A 19,823-nucleotide genomic window follows, 5' to 3' on the forward strand; every position below is an offset into this window, starting at 1 on the left:
AAAGAAAGAAAGAGTAAGCAAAAAAAAAAAAGCCAGCAAACCTGAATTAAGCAAATGACTGATTTCTACCCCTTTGTATTTTAATTTTTGAAAATCTATTAACTCATTTGCCATATATCAGCTTTGGAAATTATAACTAAACATACATCTTCAATTTGGATCTCTGTCACTGCTCATGTCGGATCTCCATTAGTGTTTAGTCCTAGGTTGCTATCTCTGGATTGGTTACCAGTAATTTTGCTCCCAGTTTAACAGCACAAGCAGATTTTGATTGACAAGGTAATCAAGGATTATGGGGCACAGGCAGCAAAGTGGATTTAAGACACAATAAGATCAACTATGATCGTACTGAGTGGTGGAGCAGGCTATACAGGCCGAATGACCTACTTCCCTGTTTCTATTTTTTGTGATCTTAATGGCTGACAAACAATGGCTGTAAGAAGCGCCAACAACAATTCTCAGTCTAACACATTCTAATACTCATCAGAACGATCAAAGGAAATAAGTCACAAATTTGTAAGTAAGTATCCTCAAGCCCGACTATCAAAGTCACAAAAAAATATGTATTTTACTGCACAATATCCTTTGCCTGATGGATAAGAAACAACAAATTAACCACCATACATTGTCCTGGTTATCAATAAATCATTTATTCACAGATTTGGCTTGTTTATTAATTGTAGTATGCACCACACTTAGTCACATGATGACTACTGTAAAGCAATGACATTTCACATGAGTTAACTTCCACCTCTTGCTACAAAATAGTCTGTAGATAAGATCTTTGTGACCTCAGGTGTTGTCTGATACACAGAATAAATTATTTTAAAATTGTAAAAGTTTATCCATGTGAAAGTTATTTCATCTTCAAGAATGTTTTACACAGTTGATACAAGTATTCTAACATAAATTTTAGGTACTTCTCTAATGAACTAAATATCAAACTGTGGAGCGTTACTTCAGTTTTGTCATATCATACAATACTGCTGTTCAGTGATTGTTGATGGTACACACAGATACGATCCTAGTCACCTATCTCACCATTCTATGCTCTGTGTAAAGTACTGTTCAAGCAGAGTTTCGCCATACTAGATTTTGGAATAATTGAGTTGTTTATCAATGATTTACAATAATATTGATTAGCTGCTACAACTTAATTTTAAAACCAAGTGAAAGATAAAAGTCGTTGAAGGAAACGCAATGCTCGCTGATTACATTGTAGAATTCAGGAATCAAAAACTGGCAAATATTTCTCTGTCGCAGAGATTCAGAATCCTGTAAATGACAGTAGCATTTTTGCACCATAACAAACGGATTTTTTTTTAAAATAGAGAGGTGGTCAGAGACAGAGAACGTCAGTGTGTCTCATGATGCAAGGAAAACACAGTGCCTAAATGGGTAAGAATACAGACAATGGCTGAATTGCAAAGCAGCTGGATTCACCTACACCGTCACATGCCTTGTGCTTTTCCATTAAACCATGCTAGAATCAATACTGTTCATATATCAGTGCAACATTGTCCTAGCTTGACTAACTAAACATTCATTATTTCTTAAGAAATGATTTATAAAATTGCACTAAGCAATCAGAGCTTGGTAACGTGAACAGGTTTCATTAAAAGGGAGAATTTGGTGAGCGAACAGTCTCAGAAGAGCTTGGTGAGTAATCTTCAGATTCAGAGTTGTGTTCTGGTGCATTAGTTTGTACCACGTAGCCTCTCCTTACATCCTGGTTGCATCTTCTTCGGAAAACCTGCCTCTCCTTATCAAGAGCGGTGGTCTGTCAGGGTCATAAAATAGTAAATGAGAAAAAAATCAAGTTTGGGACAAAGATAGGAACATAACCTAACATTAAACAATATTACAATCAATACTTAATATACATTTCATTGGTATGCTTCATTCGTGGCTATTTCATCATTTTTTGCTCTGCTCTTTTAACTTGTGATTTTAGCAGCATTCCAGTATTGGCATCGGTCACATTGCACAATACATCATTTATTGTAAATTCATGCCTGCAGGACATATTTGTTCAATTTAGCTTTCTACTACACAGAAAAATCATTTTGTTACACTCACGCTGAAATGGGAAATTCTTACAAAAGTAAATCCAACCACATGATAAGATTTTTTTTATTGACAGCCCTCCATATAGTGTAAGATTTTAAGATCAAGATTTTTAAAAACTCAAGGTCTTTTCCAAGTTTTGGAATGGATGCCTAAAATGCGGGAATACTAGGACCTCTGTTAGAGCAAGGCTGGGGATGGCTTAAAATCTTTAATTTGCCCTCTTCGAAGGGAGAAAGGGATTCATTTTCTCAGTTCATCTTTGCAGCCCTCATCACACCCAGCTCTCTTTCTTATAAATGTACACTGCTTCCTAAGGTTATGGTGTGTATTACCCTTCAGCACTCTGGTCAAATGGTCTTCATTTGCATTTCAGGTTCAAAGTAGTTCTAGACTTTCTTTTCAAATTATAGTCACAAACATTGACTTGCAGATTTTCCATACTGTGATCCCTAAAACAACAGTAAAATCCTAGAATTCCATGTAATAAAAATAGAGTTTACTTATTTGGTCACTATAAGCCAATGGCCCTGATTATATGAACAATATAGACAAGGTCCTTCACCGGGGGGGGGGCCTCCGATGGGTTCTGGCCCGCGATCCTCTCTCCCCCCCCCCCCCCCCCCCCCGGGCCTACCTCCTTCCGCGGCTGGCCCGAGAACCCCGGCGCCATGTTGGTGAGGGGCCGGCGCAAAAAGAAGTTCCCCACGCATGCGCAGGATGGTGCTGCCCAACTGCACATGCGCAGGAATGAGCTGCCCCACCTGCGCATGCTGGAGCGGCGTGAACCGCTCCAGCGCCGTGCTGGCCCTGTGGGGGCCAGAATAGGTCGTGCCCAGGCCCTGTTCGCGCCGTCGTGAAACGCGGCGGCGTTCATGACGGCACAGGCACTTAGTCCCGGGAGCGGACAATTTTGCCCTTTATGTTTCAATGAGGCCACTTCGCATTCTCCTAAAGTGCAGAGCAGATAGGCCCAATTTAGTCAGCTTCTGATTATTGGACAACCCTTTCATCCCAGGAACCAATCTGTTGCACCTTTGTTGAACTAGCATATCCTCTTCCTTAAACTTGGACACCAAAATTGTGCACTGCACCTCATGTGTGGTCTCACCAAAGCCATGTACGATTGGAGAAAGACTTCCTCATTCCTGTACTGCAGTCCCATTGCAATGGCCAACATGCCATTTGCCTTCCTAATTTCTTGCTGTACGCCCAAGCTTCTCTGAACATCAGCATTTACAAGTTTCACGGGCGTCATTCGGGGGGTCGGAGAATGGCCGTTGGCCGCCGTGAATCCCGCCCCGCCGAAGACTCCGGTACCGGACATTGGGCGGGGGCGGGAATCGGGCCGCGCCGGTTAGCGGGACCCCCCGCTGGATTCTCCGGCCCGGATGGGCCGAAGTCCCGCCCAGAAATTGCCAGTCCCGCCGGCGTAAATCAAACCTGGTATTTACCGGCGGGACCAGACGGCGTGGGCAGGCTCCGGGGTCCTGGGGGGGGGCGCGGGGCGATCTGACCTCGGGGGGTGCCCCCACGGTGGCCTGGCCCGCGATCGGGGCCCACCGATCCGTGGGCGGGCCTGTGCCGTGGGGGCACTCTTTCCCTTCCGCCTCCGCCACGGCCTCCACCATGTCGGAGGCGGAAGAGACTCTCCCCACTGCGCATGCGCGGGAAACTGACAGCGGCCGCTGACGCTCCCGCGCATGCGCCGGGAAACTGACAGCGGCCGCTGACGCTCCCCCGCATACGCCGCATTTCCGCGCCAGCTGGCGGGGCAACAAACGCCATTTCCGCCAGCTGGCGGAGCATTCCGCACCTTTGGGCCGGCGCGATGCCCGTCTGATTGGCGCCGTCTTTGGCGCCAGTCGGCAGACATCGCGCCATTGGGGGAGAATTTCTCCCCACATCTTTCAAAAAATATTCTGCTTTCTATCCTATTTCTACTCTTACTACCAAAGAATAACTTCACACTTGCCCACATTAACTCCATCTGCCGCCTTGTTGTCTAATCACTTAACCTGTCTTTATCTCTTTTTGTATCATCCTCAGTTTATATCCCTACCTAGCTTTGTATCATCAGCAAACATAGATACATTATTCTCAGCATTTTGTCTCAGTTAATATAGATTGTAAATAGCCGTGGCCCCAGCACTGATCCTTACAATGTTCCACTAGACAGTGTCTGAAACTTACATCTGTAGGGAGAGAAAAGAGCTAATGTTTCGAGCCTGATGACTCTTTGTCAAGGCTAACAGATAGAGAAAGTGGGAAATATTTATACTAAGAATGAAAGATGAGTCATTGCCACAGAAACCCACGGAAACTGGGTGCTTACCCGCAGAAACCAAGGGGAAAGTATGCTAATGGCAGTCCCCAGAGAGAACAAAAGATGTGAAAGGCCAAACAGCAAAAGAAGAGAAAGGTTAAGGAAAGGTGGATAAGACTGGGGGGGGGGTTAATATATATTAAGAAAGAAAGAAATGGTAAAAGACCGTTAAAATGAAATGGGATGAAAACAAATGGGTCGAGGTGGGGTAGAGCTGATCATCTGAAGTTGTTGAATTCGATGTTGAAACTCTTTGCTTCCTGTCTGTTAAACAGTTTTTTATTCATGCTAATTATTACAACCAACTCCATGAGCCACTTATCTTGCGGATTAATCTTAAGCGTGACACCTTATTGAATGCCTTTTGGAATCCAAGTATACAACGCCTACTGGTTCTCTTTTATCTGCCCTACTTACATCTTCAAAAAATTCTAATAAATTTGTCAAAGATTTCCCTTTTGTAAAACCATGTTGACTAATCAAATTGTACAATATTATAAGAGCATTATTAAGACTTTAGCATTTTCCAGCACTTTCCAAATGTCTCATGTCAGGTTAACTGGCTTATAGTTCCTTGTTATCCCTCTCCCTCCTTTATTGAATAGCAGTTACGTTTTCTAATTTGCAATCTGCTGGAAAAAGTCTAGAATTCAGAACATTTTGGAAAATTACATAAAGGGCATCCACTATCTCTGTTGATGCCTCTTTTAACAGCATAAGATGTAGGCCATCAGGGCCTGATGATTTGTCAGCTTTAGTCCCTTAAGTTTCTCCAATATGTTTCTTTGCTTTATTATTAATTACCTTGTCCTCTTTTGTATCCATACAGAATCCCTACAGTGCAGAAGGAAGCCATTCGGTCCATCGAGACTGCACCGACTCACCGAAAGAGCACCCTACCTAGGATCACGCCCTTGCCCTATCCCCGTAATCCCGCACATTGATTGTGACTAATCCACCTAACCCACAAATCTTTAGACACTAAGGAGAAATTTAGCAGGGCTAATCCAAAGACCTGTACATCTTTGAACTGTGGGATGAAGCCAGAGCATCCAGAGGAGACTCTTGCAGACACAGGAAGACGGTGCAAACTCCACATAGTCACCCAGGGTTGGAATCGAACCTGAGTCCCTGATGCTGTGAGGCAGCAGTGCTAACCATTGTTATCACTCTTTTTAGCACCTTGGTTATCCCTATTTTATTCATGCAATTTGTGTCTTCTGCTATGAAAACAGACACAAAATATTTATTCATGTAGTAGCCATTTCCTTGTTCTCTATGGTAATGTCACATCTCTCTGCCTCAATGGGACCAACATTTATTTTAGTTTCTCTCCTTTTTATACATTTGGAAAAGTGCTTACCTGGCAGTCTGTTTATATATTCAGGGCTAATTTTCCCCCTTTTTAACAACTTTCTGGTGGGCCATTAATCCTCAGGCTTACTGCTATTCTGTGCAACATTATAACCCACTTCAAACACTATCCTTAACTTCCATGAGCCATGGATTGGTATTTCTTATTGAGTTTTTGTTTTTAATGGAATGTACTTTTGTTGGATATTTTTAATTGCCTCTTTAACTGTTTTCCCACTGTTTATTTAATGCCATGTGTTTACTCAATCAGCTTTAGCCAGCTCTCCCTCATACCTATATAATTGGTTTTGTTTAGAATTCTTGTTTGGGACTGGAGCATGTTTTTTTCAAACTTAATATGGGTATTCAATTGGATTATAATCAATTTTTCCCAAGATGACCTTTTATTATGAGATTAATTGCTAACCCTACCTCAATGCACAATATTAGATCTAAATTAGCTTCCAGGAAACCGTCACAAAAATGTTTGCAAAGGCATCTTCCAGATTACCTCTTCCAATTCGATTGGTCCAGCCTATATGAAAATTAAAGACCCTCAGAATTATTACATTGCCTTTATTACGAACTCCAATTAGTTCTTGCTCAATCCACTGATTAGGGAATGTATAAACTACTGCCGTCAGTGTTTTCTATTTCTTGATATCCCTAATCTCCACTCAAATCTCCATCGACAATGTGGCACAGTGGCTAGCACTGCTGCCTCACAGCATCAGGGATCCAGATTCATTTCTGGCCTCGGGTGACTGTCTGTGTGGAGTTTGCACTTTTTCCCAGTGTCTGCGTGGGTTTCCTCCGGGTATTCCAGTTTTCTCCCATAGTTTAGGTGGATTGGCCATTTTAAATTGTCCCTTAGTGTCCAAGGATATGCAGGTTATGTGGGGAGTTAACCTAGGTAGGATGCTTTTTCAGAGGGTCAGTGCAGCCTCGATGGGCTGAATGGCCTCCTTCAACACGGTTGGAATTCCATGAAATTGGTTCTGCTTCCTGATTTTCTGGGCCTTTCTCACTATTGTCCTGATGTCATCCTTTAGTATCAGGCCTGCTCCAAATCCTTTTGCATTATGCCTGACTTTTTGAAATGTTGTGTATCCTGGATTACTTATTTTCCAACATTGGCCACCGGTCTCTGTAATGGCCATTACACAAAGTCATTTATCTCTAACTGTACTACTAGTTATTACTGTGAATGTTTCGCACATTTAGACAAGAGCCTTTCATTTTTGTTTACTTATTACTTTCATGGACTTTATTCACTGATTGACTATTACCGTTGAACTCTCTCCGTTGCTGTGCCACATGGCTTGTCCCCAAATTGCTGCTCTATTCTATTGTCCCTACTTTTCTCTTTAGGTTTCTAAAACAATATCTACTCACTTGTTACACGATTCACCAGGGCTTTGATCCCAGCCTGGTTTATATGGAGCCTATCCCAATGAAATAACTCCCTCTTTCCCAAATACTGGTGCCAGTGCTCTATGAATCAAGCTGCTGGACCCTATTCCAATTGTCATGTGCCTCAGGGAACAATCCAGAGATTATTACATTTGATGTTCTGCATTTTAATTTGGACCCTAACGCCTCGAAATCTCTCAGCAGAACATCAATTTCTATATTGCTAGTTCCTATGTGGACCACGGCAACTGGATCCACCCCTTCCACACTAAGTTCACTTCTGGCAGCGAGGAGATGTCTTCACCCTGGCATCAGGCATGTAACACAACCGTTGGAACTCTTGATGTGACTGAAATGAACAATATCAGGCCTGCTGACTATACTGTCCCCGCTAACTACCAAATTCCCTTTCACTCCCCCACTTGATATCTGCTCACACACACACGCACACACACTAATATTCAATAACTCTGTATAGTGAGGCATTTACTTCCATAAGTCAGGTTGACTGGACTGTTGCTTGTGAGGTATAATCAGCTTCAAAAGTGGAAATAGAAAACAATTTAACAAGGAAAGCAGTGAGCATTCTAGTTACGATATTTGAATATTTTATGGATTCTCAGGTTTTTTTCTGATAGTTGGGAAGATCAGAATAAACTAATGCTGCCATTGAGCCACTGTCACCTTGCTGGTCTGGAACATTCAACATTCTGAAAGTCATTAAGAATATAGATTAGGCACATGCTGAAAATAAGTTTGACATATCAACATACTGCTAATCTTAAGACTTTGTTCTTGGAGCGTGGTGGCACAGCTTCTACTGAAAAGTTAGTTAAGATTTTCTATATATGCATAAACTTCAGAAAGGTGTCATCAAACATGTTGTGCACCTATGTTTCATAGTGGCTTGAGCTGCTGTTATACTACATCTACCCATCTGAGACTAATATGTGTTGAGTGCAATGCTGCAGCAGAAATAGAGTTATGTCGTAGACCGCACAGAACTGAGTGACAAAAGAGACTGCACAAACATAAATATGCACCACCAAGATAGATATAGAAATTGCATCACTGGAAATTCCACATCAGGAAAAATGTCATAGCCTCTGTATTACAATGTAACAAGCGAAATATGAAAGTCTTTTTCGTAAAGGCAATGAATGCGGAATTCATTGTTTTCCGTCAAGGTACAGATCTGCCATGATCTCACTGAATGGTGGAACAAATTCGAAGAGCTGAATGACCTACTCCTGTTCCTATGACTCAAGTTTCAGATGATCTAAGTTGAACTGCTCACCATACCTGTACAGAAACATTTCTTTGTATTGGAGTCGATGATAGTAATGTTAAAACCCAATTCCAATATCATTTGCTGCTGTAGAGAGCACAAACTTCAATTTACCAGGGATTGTCTAGTCTGAATCTAGCACCTTTCTGGCTTCACTGATGGCCTTCTCTGTGCTACATAATTACTGCAAAATTGTGGCGCATACATTAGATAACAATTTTAGAGATCCTGGCTAAACCCCCATTTGCATTCATCATAGAGAGGTGAAGATGCCAATATAGATCAGTGATCATCCTGGTCGGTATACAGACTTTATCGTATCTAAGTTCTGCTCCTGTCTCCGGATAATGCAAGGGTGCTATTATCTAGGGCTGATAGTCTTGGTCTTCAAAGAGATATCCTTTCTGTTTAGTTTTGCCTTCAAGTAAGTCTGTAACAGATCATTGTTTTAAAATGGAAGCATTGTGACTGAGGCCTGTAGGCTGTCATTATCCCGTATGATGCATTGTTCCTGGGTCCCGATCTACTGCAAATTGATGGTGTTAAACCCCTTTTGGTTTGAACCGTGGCAGATGAATGCCTAAATCTATGCCCTCCTGGAAGATCCAGTGGTGAAGTGAAATTGGGCACTATCATGCTGCTGTTAGTGGGAATGCAGGTGAATGTTGAATAATACATCATTTATCCCATACAGCTGTGGAAAGCAAATTAGCTGTTACAACAATGTCCCCATCTCTGTCTTAAGACCATAAGATATAGGAGCAGAATTAGGCCACTCGGCCCATCGGGTTTGCTCCGCCATTCAATCATGGCTGATATTTTTCTTATCCCCATTCTCCTGCCTTCTCCACATAACCTCTGACACCCTTATTAAACAAGAACCTATCCATCTCTGTCTTAAAGACACTCAATGACTTGGCCTCCTGAGCCTTCTGCGGCAAAGAGTTCCACAGATTCATCACCCTCTGGCTGAGGAAATTGCTCCTCATCTCTGTTACAAAGGATCGTCCCTTTAGTCTGAGATTGTGTCTTCTGGTTCTAGTTTTTCCGACAAGTGGAAACATCCTCTCCACGTCCACTCTATCCAGGCCTTGCAATATCCTGTAAGTTTCAATAAGATTCCCCCTCATCCTTCTAAACTCCAACGAGCACAGACCCAGAATCCTCAACCGTTCCTCATACGACAAGCTCTTCATTCCAGGGATTCTTGTGAACCTCCTCTGGATCCTTTCCAAGGCCAGCAAGTCCTTGAAGGAGCCAGGCTAGAGAAGAAATATCACTAACTTCAGCAAATTTGACAGTGGTAGTGCCATTGGCGTGACAGAATATGGCTCCAAATCCTGTAACAGGTGGCACAGCTCTATAGCTGCCCTGTTCCTGAATTAATGTTTGTGGTGTCAGGTTTTCTCCATAATTGCCAAGTAGCTGTGCTTCAGACTGTAGGTACAAGTAAATGATGTTATGGGGATGCGGCCAGTCTATGTCTGGTGCTCTCTGATATCCCTGGCATTCTTTCACCGCTTTCTTCATACTTTTCCATTAAAGCCAGTGACACTTGAGAACTGAAAGCAATCTCTAAAGTACACCAGTGTGGCAATAAAAGAAGTGAATAGTGCAGCTTTAAGAGGTCAGTCTGGACACGTATGAAACTAGCTGGCCTTTAGCCTGAAATGGATGAGACTATCACAACGTACATGTAACCAGGAAAATTACAATATTTTTAAAAAATCAATATTTAGAATCGTATATGAATTATAATGAATATCACAGACAGCATGTTGCCATTTGGCAATGAAATCAGGAATTTAAAATGTGGTAGAGAACATGCAGGAAGCAAGTGAGTTAAAGATCTCATGATTTTTCCACTCTCATGTTCGCATCTCCTGCTGAGATGAGCACTAGCACCACCATTCATACTTTATGACTTCTAATTACTTTGAAAAATTGAAATGCATTAACCTTTATGACAAAAAAAAGGTTAGCAAAACAACACAAACACCCAAAAAATAATTTAACATCAAAAAGTAGATTATTCGAATCTTAGGTATTGCATTGATTGAGCAGAGATTAATGTGTGGTCAAAAACATACATTCTGAGAGCAAATGCAGCTATCTGAGTTCAATAACTATGTTGATATAGTAATGATCAGAGTAAATGTTTCTGAATGTTTTATGCTGGAATAGGGGCCTTTGAGCTGATTAAAACCCTCTGTTGGTCTTGATTTAAAAAAAAAAAGTTTTTTGCCCTTATTCCAGTACAAAAATGTTAGTACAGCCAAAATAACTATGTAATATATTTAGAAAAATAACCTCACAATTGTGGTACAATCAATATTTTGGGGAGAATCTAGTTAATGCTTAATAAAATGGATTTAAGAGTCTTTCAGGTTGTGATAATGAGTCACTGATGGTATGTTAGAATTTTACAATACTGAAATTGGAAGCAGAAATCCCATTACTGCAACCTGTTTTAATCGAAGCCCGAGATCAAATAGCCATGAAGAGTATTAGTTTTCATGTTAATATGCTTCTCTAAACTGCAACAGCAACATACACAGTGCAAGAGATAAATTGTTATGACATTTCCCATCATTCTCAGCTCTTGAGCTTACACTCGAGAACAATCTCTCCATTTAATGTTTCTAATTTTTTTTTTACAGACATGTTCTGGGAAAGGGGATACTTTCTTATTTTGGGAACCCAGTGTTACTATTCAGCATTCTCCTCTTCCCTTTATTTTGACCAAATGGTAATGTGCCTTGATTTTTAATCTCTGTAGAGTGCCCTTAATTAAATTAGAGTCATTTTTCATTTCGCACAGCAGTTAACACAGGATTTCTCTATGCAGGTCTGCCAATTCAGCACCAAATTGTGGGGAATTTTCAGCTTTAGACCTATGCGGAATAGAAATTGGGTTACAACAGCTCACATTCAGTTCATGCAGGATCTATGCAACTAAAATAAGGGAAGCGACTCTCATACCATCAGACTGGACTGGAATCACATCCAAGGCACCAGGGGTGAAATACTCTGCTCTTACCCCCTCAATCTCAAACCTGAATTAATCAACATTCTATACTTATCTTTTAGTGATCAGGGAATGATGTGGATGTTGTTGGCTACGCCAGCATTTGTTGTCCATCCTTAATTGCCCTCAGGAAAGTGGTGCTGAGCCACCTTCTAGAACCGCTGAAGTTCATGTGGTTATAGATACACCCGCTCAGAATTTTGACCCAGTGACAGTGAAAAAAATGGCAATATAGTTCCAAGCCAGGATGGTGTGTGTCTTGAAGGGGAATTTGAAGGTATTGATGTTCCAATGGATCTGCTGCACTTTCCCTCCCAGATGGTAGAGTTGCAAGTTTTGGAGGTGCAATCAAAAGAGCCCTGGTGCGTTGCTACAGTGTATCTTATGGATGGTAAACACTGCTGCTCCATCAGTGGTGGAAGGAGTGAATGATTAAGGTGGTGAAAGGGGTGCCAATCCAGCGGGCTGCTTTGTCCTGGATGGTGCCAAGCTTCTTGGGTGTTGTTCGGGCTGCACTCATCCAGGCCGGTTTAGCTTAGTTGGCTGGACAACTAGTTTGTGATGCAGCGCACGGCCAACAGTGTGGGTTCAATTCCCGTCTTGGCTGAGGTTATTCGTGAAGGCCCCGCCTTTTCACCTTGCCCCTTTGCCTGAGTTGTGGTGATCCTCAGGTTAAATCACCACAAGTCAACTCTCCCCCTCAAAGGGCAAAGCAGCCTATTGTCATCTGGACCTATGGTGACTTTACTTACTTTACTCGTCCAGGCAAGTGAAGATTAGATACAACTATTGCATTGTAAATATTTGTTGAAAGCAGCTGTAATTTCACATTCTCCCAGTGGTAAAGCCGAATTTAAATCTTGGTTATAATTTGTAATTATGCACAGTTTGCTTTGCAATGTGAGTGCAATTTTTATAGAATGATCTTGGTGGGGAGAAATTGTATCTTGATGCATTGTTCCAGGTGAAGTATTTTTCCAATACAGATATTTTGGACTGAAATGTACTTTGAAAAGGGGAGGAACTAATGTTGGGAGAGAAGAATAACATGGTAGGCAGGCATCACTGGCAAGGCCAGCATTTATTGCCCATCCCTAATTGTCCTTGAACTGAGTGGCTAGCTCGGCCATTTCAGACGGTAGTTAAAAGTCAATCACATAACTGCGGGTCTGGAGTCACACATAGGTAGACCAAAAGGACATTAGATGATAGTTGCCAAGGTCACAAATACTGAGACTAGATTTACATTCCAAATTTATTAGCGGAATTTAAATTCCACCAGCCGTAATGGTGGGATTTGAACCCATATTCCCAGAGCATTAGCCTGGGCCACTAGTCCAGTTGCATTTTCACTGTGCCACCATCTCCCCTGCAGACTGAACTGGAGATGCACACAATTGCCCTTGCTCGAATGATTCCCTGTAAATTTATTAATTTCTGACATTTTGAATAATGTGAAGAAAACCACCTGGACTCATATCCATTTTCCCAGACAACCCACCATGTTTTTAATAAGATGGTTGACTATCATTTAGGGAACAATTACAGAGATCAGCGATTCTGACATATACAGAGGCAAAATTAATTCTAGTCATGGTTCTGTGGGTCCTTTAGGTGTGCTTTTTCTTTTGTCAAATTTAAAATGCACAGAGTGTGGTAGATTGCATTGCCTGGATGTGACCAATGGAATGAAAATCAGGTAGGTTCTCTAATGGCTGTGCATCCAGCTGCCAGGCGGTGAAGTCAAAATATATACTACAGTTTAAAGTGCGTGGATATGCAGGGGACCAAAGGTCTGCCAGAATTTGTGGGATCAGCCAGGACACTTCAGCACCTGAATGTGATTTTGGAAGTGCATACCAATTTTCCGAGTCTGGTAGGGGAGTCAATAAGAGGCCCTCCAGCAATGACACATCGGTCACCCCAACATCAGGGGCGGGATTATCCCCTACCCGACGGGGCGGGGGGGACCGGTGGGATGGAGGGGCGGGAACCACTCCGGCGTTGGGCCACCCCAAAGGTACATTTCTCCGCACCTTTACGGGCCAAGCCCTCACCTTGAGGGGCTAGGCCCGCACCGGAGTGGTTGCCGCTCTGCCGGCCAGCGGGAAACACCTTTGGCGCCACGCCAGCCAGGGCCGAAAGGTCTTCGCTGGCCGGCGGAAGTCCGCGCATACGCGGGGGCGTCACTGGCTGCCTACGTCATCCCCGCGCATGCGCGGGGGGGTGTCCCTTCCGCATCGGCCGTGGTGAAACCTGTGGCCGAGGCGGAGGGAAAAGAGTGCCCCTACGGCACAGGCCCGCCCGCGGATCGGCGGGCCCTGATCGCGGGCCTGGCCACCGCGGGGGCACCCCCCGGGGCCAGACCACCCCCCCCACCCCCCCCCAGGACCCCGGAACCCGCTCCCGCTGCCTTGTCCCGCCGGTAAGAAAGGTGGTTTATTCCACGCCGGCGGGACAGGCATTCCAGCAGCGGGACTTCGGCCCGTCGCGGGCTGGAGAATCGTCGGGGGGGGGGGGGGGGGGCGGCGCCGACCGTTGCAGCGCGATTCCTGCCCCTACCGAATATCCGGTGCCAGAGAATTCGGCAACCGGCGGGGGAGGGATTCACGCCAGCCCCCGCCGATTCTCTGAACCGGCGGGGGTCGGAGAATCCTGCCCCAGAGGTGGGTGCTGCTGACACAGATAGCTGAAAAAGAGGGCATCTCAAGGTGGAAAGGACTTTTAAAGAATGGCCACAGGCACAGCCACCGGGGTAAAATGTTAGATGGAACACTGGCCCCTGCCCTCCACCCCACCTCCCACCCAGTGTGTCACGGGCAAGCAGTCTCCATTCGTTGGCCAGGATTCATCCTTACTGCTGACTGGGGAATGCTCATCAGCACCCGCAACAAAGCCTTAATAGGCTCATTAACGGGCTTAATTGACTATCTGTCGCTTGGAGTCTACTATCTTTCTGATTTTCCTCAGACTCTCTTACAGGCCAGCATGTAATTATTCCCCTGCACAGTTGTTTTGGTTGATTTACAATGCCCTGAAATCCCCCCACAATATAAATGAAGAAAACAGAAGTTAAAGCAAAATTTTAGAGTTAATAAAACATGTTATAGTCAGGGAAAGGAAACTGGTCTTGACTGGTCTTATTTTCCTTTCCTCGTATTTACCTTTTGCCATGCACTGAGTACTCAGGCGAATAGACAACTTGGCGCTTAACCACAGAAGATACAAAGGGGCAGCCAAGTTGGCTAGTCCTTTGAATTCTTTGTGGATTAATTCTCACTCTTGAGCTTCATCAGGCTATATTTAGTATGTCTGAATGGTGGATTTCAGACAAACTCAGTCTCATTTGAAAAGTTTCTTTGATGTTAGGTAAACTCATTATGCGAGAGGTTAGCGTGTGCACTGAATAACCCAATTACAGCTGGAAACGTTATAATCTGAAGCTAGAAGCAAACAACAGACACATCATTGGCCTGCCAGTGAATGATGCCTGTGCTGAAATGGCTAGGCCTGAAGTTCATGCAATATTGGGCCTTATTTCAATCAGATCTGCATACTGCTAACATCTGACTCGATGTGCCGAATAGCCTCCTTCTGCACTGTCGGGATTCTATGGATGTTTTTGTCTATCATTTGAAATAGTCTTTGCCTACAAAGTGCATACAAATTTTCAGCCGCTGTCCCAAGAGGATGCTGAGAAGGATGGAGGAGGACAATGATCAGGAGGTGAGCGACATCAGCCTTCTGGAGAGCTGTGAAGCTGGGAGATGAACCTCTGCTCCTTCCTGCTCAATTCAGATATATTTTAAACAAACTCACCTTTTTAGTGATGACCTCAGTGGTCCTTTCTAGGTTGCCGGCCAGGCCGCATTTAGATTTGGTTACCCGAAGGCAAATGGCCTGGCACTGGTAATGTTTGGGAGAGGTCAGTTTAAACAGTTGTCAGGCTTACTGCTTATAGATGCAAAAAGGTTGATGTCTGTTTTAGATGCAGGATCCTGGATGCTTAATCTGGACTGTTTACCAATATAGTGAATGGCATATTTTCAGCACAGAATGTGCATATACATGCCATCCACCAAACTGAATGCTTATGCACCCAGTAAAGGTCATTACAGACCATTTGAGCAGTCCCAATATCCACTGTAATCATTGTAGTTCGTGCAACTCAAGAACCGCAAGACCTCTTCTCAATTTTAGATTGGTTCAAACAATCGCGCAACCTCAAACGAACCATTGTTTGCAGCAAACTACCCAGTCTTCAGAACAGTGACCACGACACCACACAACCCTGTCATGGCAATCTCTGCAAGACGTGCCAGATCATTGACATGGATACCACTATTACACGTGAGAACACCACCCACCAGGTACGCGGTACATACTCGTGCGACTCGGCCAACGTTGTCTACCCCATACGCTGCAGGAAAGGATGTCCCGAAGCGTGGTACATTGGCGAGACCATGCAGACGCTGCGACAACGAATGAACGGACATCGCGCAACAATCACCAGGCAGGAATGTTCCCTTCCAGTCGGGGAACACTTCAGCAGTCAAGGGCATTCAGCCTCTGATCTCCGGCTAAGCGTTCTCCAAGGCGGCCTTCAGGACCCGCGACAACGCAGAATCGCCGAGCAGAAACTTATAGCCAAGTTCCGCACACATGAGTGCGGCCTCAACCGGGACCTGGGATTCATGTCGCATTACATTCATCCCCCACCATCTGGCCTGCAAAATCCTACCAACTGTCCTGGCTTGATACAATTCACACCTCTTTAACCTGGGGTTACCCCATCTCTGGATCTGTAAAGATTTAATCACCTGCTAATGCTCGCATTCCTAGCATTGTTTGGCATCTTTGAATTTGTCTATATATGTGTTTCTGGAACAGACCTCTGCATTCACCTGAGGAAGGAGCAGCGCTCCGAAAGCTAGTGACATCGAAACAAACCTGTTGGACTTTAACCTGGTGTTGTAAGACTTCGTACTGTGCTCACCCCAGTCCAACGCCGGCATCTCCACATCAATTTTAGATGCAGAGAAAGAAGTATAGGACTGAGATTAGCTAGAAGCTCTCCCACATGCTGGACTGATTTCATACACAAAATCCTGCACCCTTTTCTACAGAGTAGAATCAGACCTAAAGATAAGAATGAAATCAGAGCCAAAAGTAGCAAAGTAAATGGCAAGGTAACTTCCAACTTAATTTCCCCACACATTTCCTGATGTTTTCTTGCAGATTTCTTCTTCGGCGTACAGTTTTCACCACAATATCAGAACATTTCATTTTTCAGTTGTACGCTTGGTGCACTTTTACATCTCCATGTACCCATTAAAATAAATCCCAATGAGAGCTCAAAGGCAACACCGGGAAAATACAAGGAATGCCTCGAGGGAACATAGGGTTACCATGGGAGAATCACAGGAAGAATACAGGGATAGCATCATGAAAATACAAGAAAAATTGAACTGAACCAAGAGAAGGCAGCTATACATACATGCAAATAAAGCATGCAGCAGGAATACAGGTAAAATGAAACACAGCAAGGAAGCACAGGGAAATACACCACAAAAATCAATAATTGCATGAATTCAGTGGAATCTTGAAATTATGTGCATTTAAATTTAAAGATTTAAGTACAAAATTTCAGAGCAAATTTAGTTTAAAGTCTTTGTCAAAAATTACAGATCACTGTGTGGTAGTCACCACTGATGTATATATTAAGTGCTTTGTGGTAAGGCCCTGTACAGGTACGGGGGTAGTTCCCTGCCTGCTGGCTCCACCTAGTAGGTGGAGTATAAATATGTGTGCTCCTCGTACAGCAGCCATTTTGGCAGCTGCTGTGGGAGGCCACACATCTTACTGTAATAAAGCCTCGATTGCATCCAATTCTCGTCTTTGTGTAATTGATCGTGCATCAATTTATTACACTAAAGTTTTCAGAAGATGGACCTCCACATCAAGCGGGATCGCCTGTAGCTGGATCCGCAATCAGGCAACGCCAAAAAGGACTTTGAACATTGGCTAGCCTGCTTCGAAGCTTACATCAGGTCTGCACCAGACCCAATTCCGGAAGCTCAGAAGATTCTGATCCTCTACGTCTCCAACGTCTTTCCACTCATCCAGGACGCGCCGACCTATGAAGACGCCATGGCGCTACTGATGGAAAACTACGCTCAGCGGACTAACACGCTCTACGCCAGACACATCCTCTCCACTCGTAGTCAACTTCCTGGTGAGTCAGTGGAAGATTTCTGGCGTGCTCTAATTCCCCTAGTCAAAGACTGTGACTGTCAGGCCGTCACGGCCACGGAACACTCGAACCTGCTCAAGAGAGACGCTTTTGTTACGGGGATAGGGTCGGATTACATCCGCCAGAGCCTCTTAGAGGGGGCCAGGCTCGACCTTGCGGCAACCAAAAAGTTAGCGCTCTCACTGACGGTCGCTTCGCTCAATATCCAGGCCTACACCCCCGGCCGCGCGGCCCACCCCTCCTATGCATCGTGGACTCCGCAGGCGGCCGCCCCATCGGGGACCCCACTCAGCCAACCAACCCCGGGGGCCCCAAATGTTACTTCTGTGGGCAGCAAAACACCCCGACAACGCTGCAAGGCCTGCGGCAAGAAGGGACACTTTGCTGCGGTGTGCCAGGCCCGCGCTATTGTTCTGATCCCCCCCCACGTACGGCCAGTGGGCGCCGCCATCTTCCCCTCCCCGGACCACGTGTGGCCCGTGGGCGCCGCCATCTTGTTCGACCCCCTCCATGTGCAGCCCGTGGGCGCGCCATCGTGTCCTCCCCAGGATCATCAGGCGCCGCCATCTTGTTTCCCCCACGACATGTGCGGCCCATGGGCGCCGCTATCGTACCAGGACCCATGCCCCCCGGGCACCCCATCGTCTGCCACCATCGACGACCAGCCGCGTCTCGCCTCGGTCACGATTGACCAGTCCCGCCCATGCAACCTAACAACGGCCTCTATCAATGTGGTCGATGAATATTCCAGATTCACCTTCGCCATCCCATGCCCCGACATGACGTCTGCCACCGTCATCAACGCCCTCAACACCATCTTCGCTGTGTTCGGCTTCCCCGCCTACGTCCACAGTGACAGGGGATCCTCATTCATGAGCGATGAGCTGCGTCAGTTCCTGCTCAACAAGGGTATCGCCTCGAGCAGGACGACTAGCTATAACCCCCGGGGAAACAGGCAGGTGGCGAGGGAGAATGGGACAGTCTAGAGGGCCGTCCAGCTGGCCCTACGGTCCAGAAATCTCCCGGCCTCCTGCTGGCAGGGGGTCCCCCCCCCCAATACGCTGCACTCCAATCAGTCGCTCCTATGCACTGCGACTAATGACACACCCCATGAACGTCTCTTTGCCTTCCCCAGGAAGTCCACCTCCGGGGTGTCGCTCCTGACTTGGCTCGCAGTTCTAGGGCCCGTACTCCTCCGTAAGCACGTACGACTCCACAAGGTGGACCTGTTGGTTGAGAGGGTACAGCTACTCCACGTCAACCCACAGTATGCCTACGTAGCGTACCCCAATGACCGCCAAGATACTGTCTCCCTCAGGGACCTGGCACCAGCTGGTTCCACACACACCCCCGGCCCGGTGCCACCCTCCCCTCGCCCGGCGCACCCAGCCACAACCCCCGCCCCAGGACAATCCGTCCTCCCCCTGCCCATGCCCGAGGATGAAGAGGATTTCGGCACACTCCCGGAGTCACCGAAGACCAGACCGACACCGGAATCGCCACCATCAATGCGGTGCTCCCAACGGCAGATCAAGGCTCCGGACCGACTGAACCTGTAACTTGATCGGGACTCTTAAAATAAACATCATCCTTCTGTATAACTCTCCTCCACCTCCGCTGGACTCAATTTTTTTCTGTACTTTAAAACATCTACTTGTATATAGTTCTCCACCATCGCCGCCGGACTCAATTTTAACAGAGGGAGAATGTGGTAGTCCCCATTGATGTACATATTAGGTGCTTTGTGGTAAGGCCCTGTACTACAGGTAAGGGGGTAGTTCCCTACCTGCTGGCTCCACCCAGTAAGCGGAGTATAAATATGTGTGCTCCTCGTACAACAGTCATATCGTCAGCTGCTGTGGGAGCCTAATTGGATGACCCGGCAATGGGAAAGATCTGTGCAGGGTTTGAGGGCCACACCCTTGCCCTGCCACCACCCCCTCCTCGCTATCAGTTACTTGTACCTCGGTCCCTCCTCAGTCCAAGGCCTCAGCAGCTATGGCCGACAGCAGCTATGGCCTCCCCAGTGGTGCTGCTTAATACAGAAGAGCTGTCAGTCTCTAATTGGCCAATGCTTTATGCAGGCAAGGCCTCT

General features: G+C 45.4%; 1 protein-coding gene across 4 annotated transcripts in view; it reads right to left on the reverse strand.

Annotated features, from left to right (window-relative positions):
• Nucleotides 1–634: 634 nt before the first annotated feature.
• Nucleotides 635–19,823, reverse strand: part of dclk1a (doublecortin-like kinase 1a) — a 514,704-nt gene continuing 495,515 nt past the window's right edge. For all 4 annotated transcript variants that reach the window (XM_072477022.1, XM_072477021.1, XM_072477023.1 and 1 more), the window contains one exon: nucleotides 635–1,780. In XM_072477022.1, the coding sequence (XP_072333123.1) occupies nucleotides 1,723–1,780 (58 nt within the window). In that variant the 3' untranslated portion in view covers nucleotides 635–1,722. The remainder of the gene's footprint in view (nucleotides 1,781–19,823) is intronic.

This window comes from Scyliorhinus torazame, chromosome 15 (genome assembly GCF_047496885.1).
Source record: "Scyliorhinus torazame isolate Kashiwa2021f chromosome 15, sScyTor2.1, whole genome shotgun sequence".
NCBI lineage: Eukaryota > Metazoa > Chordata > Chondrichthyes > Carcharhiniformes > Scyliorhinidae > Scyliorhinus > Scyliorhinus torazame.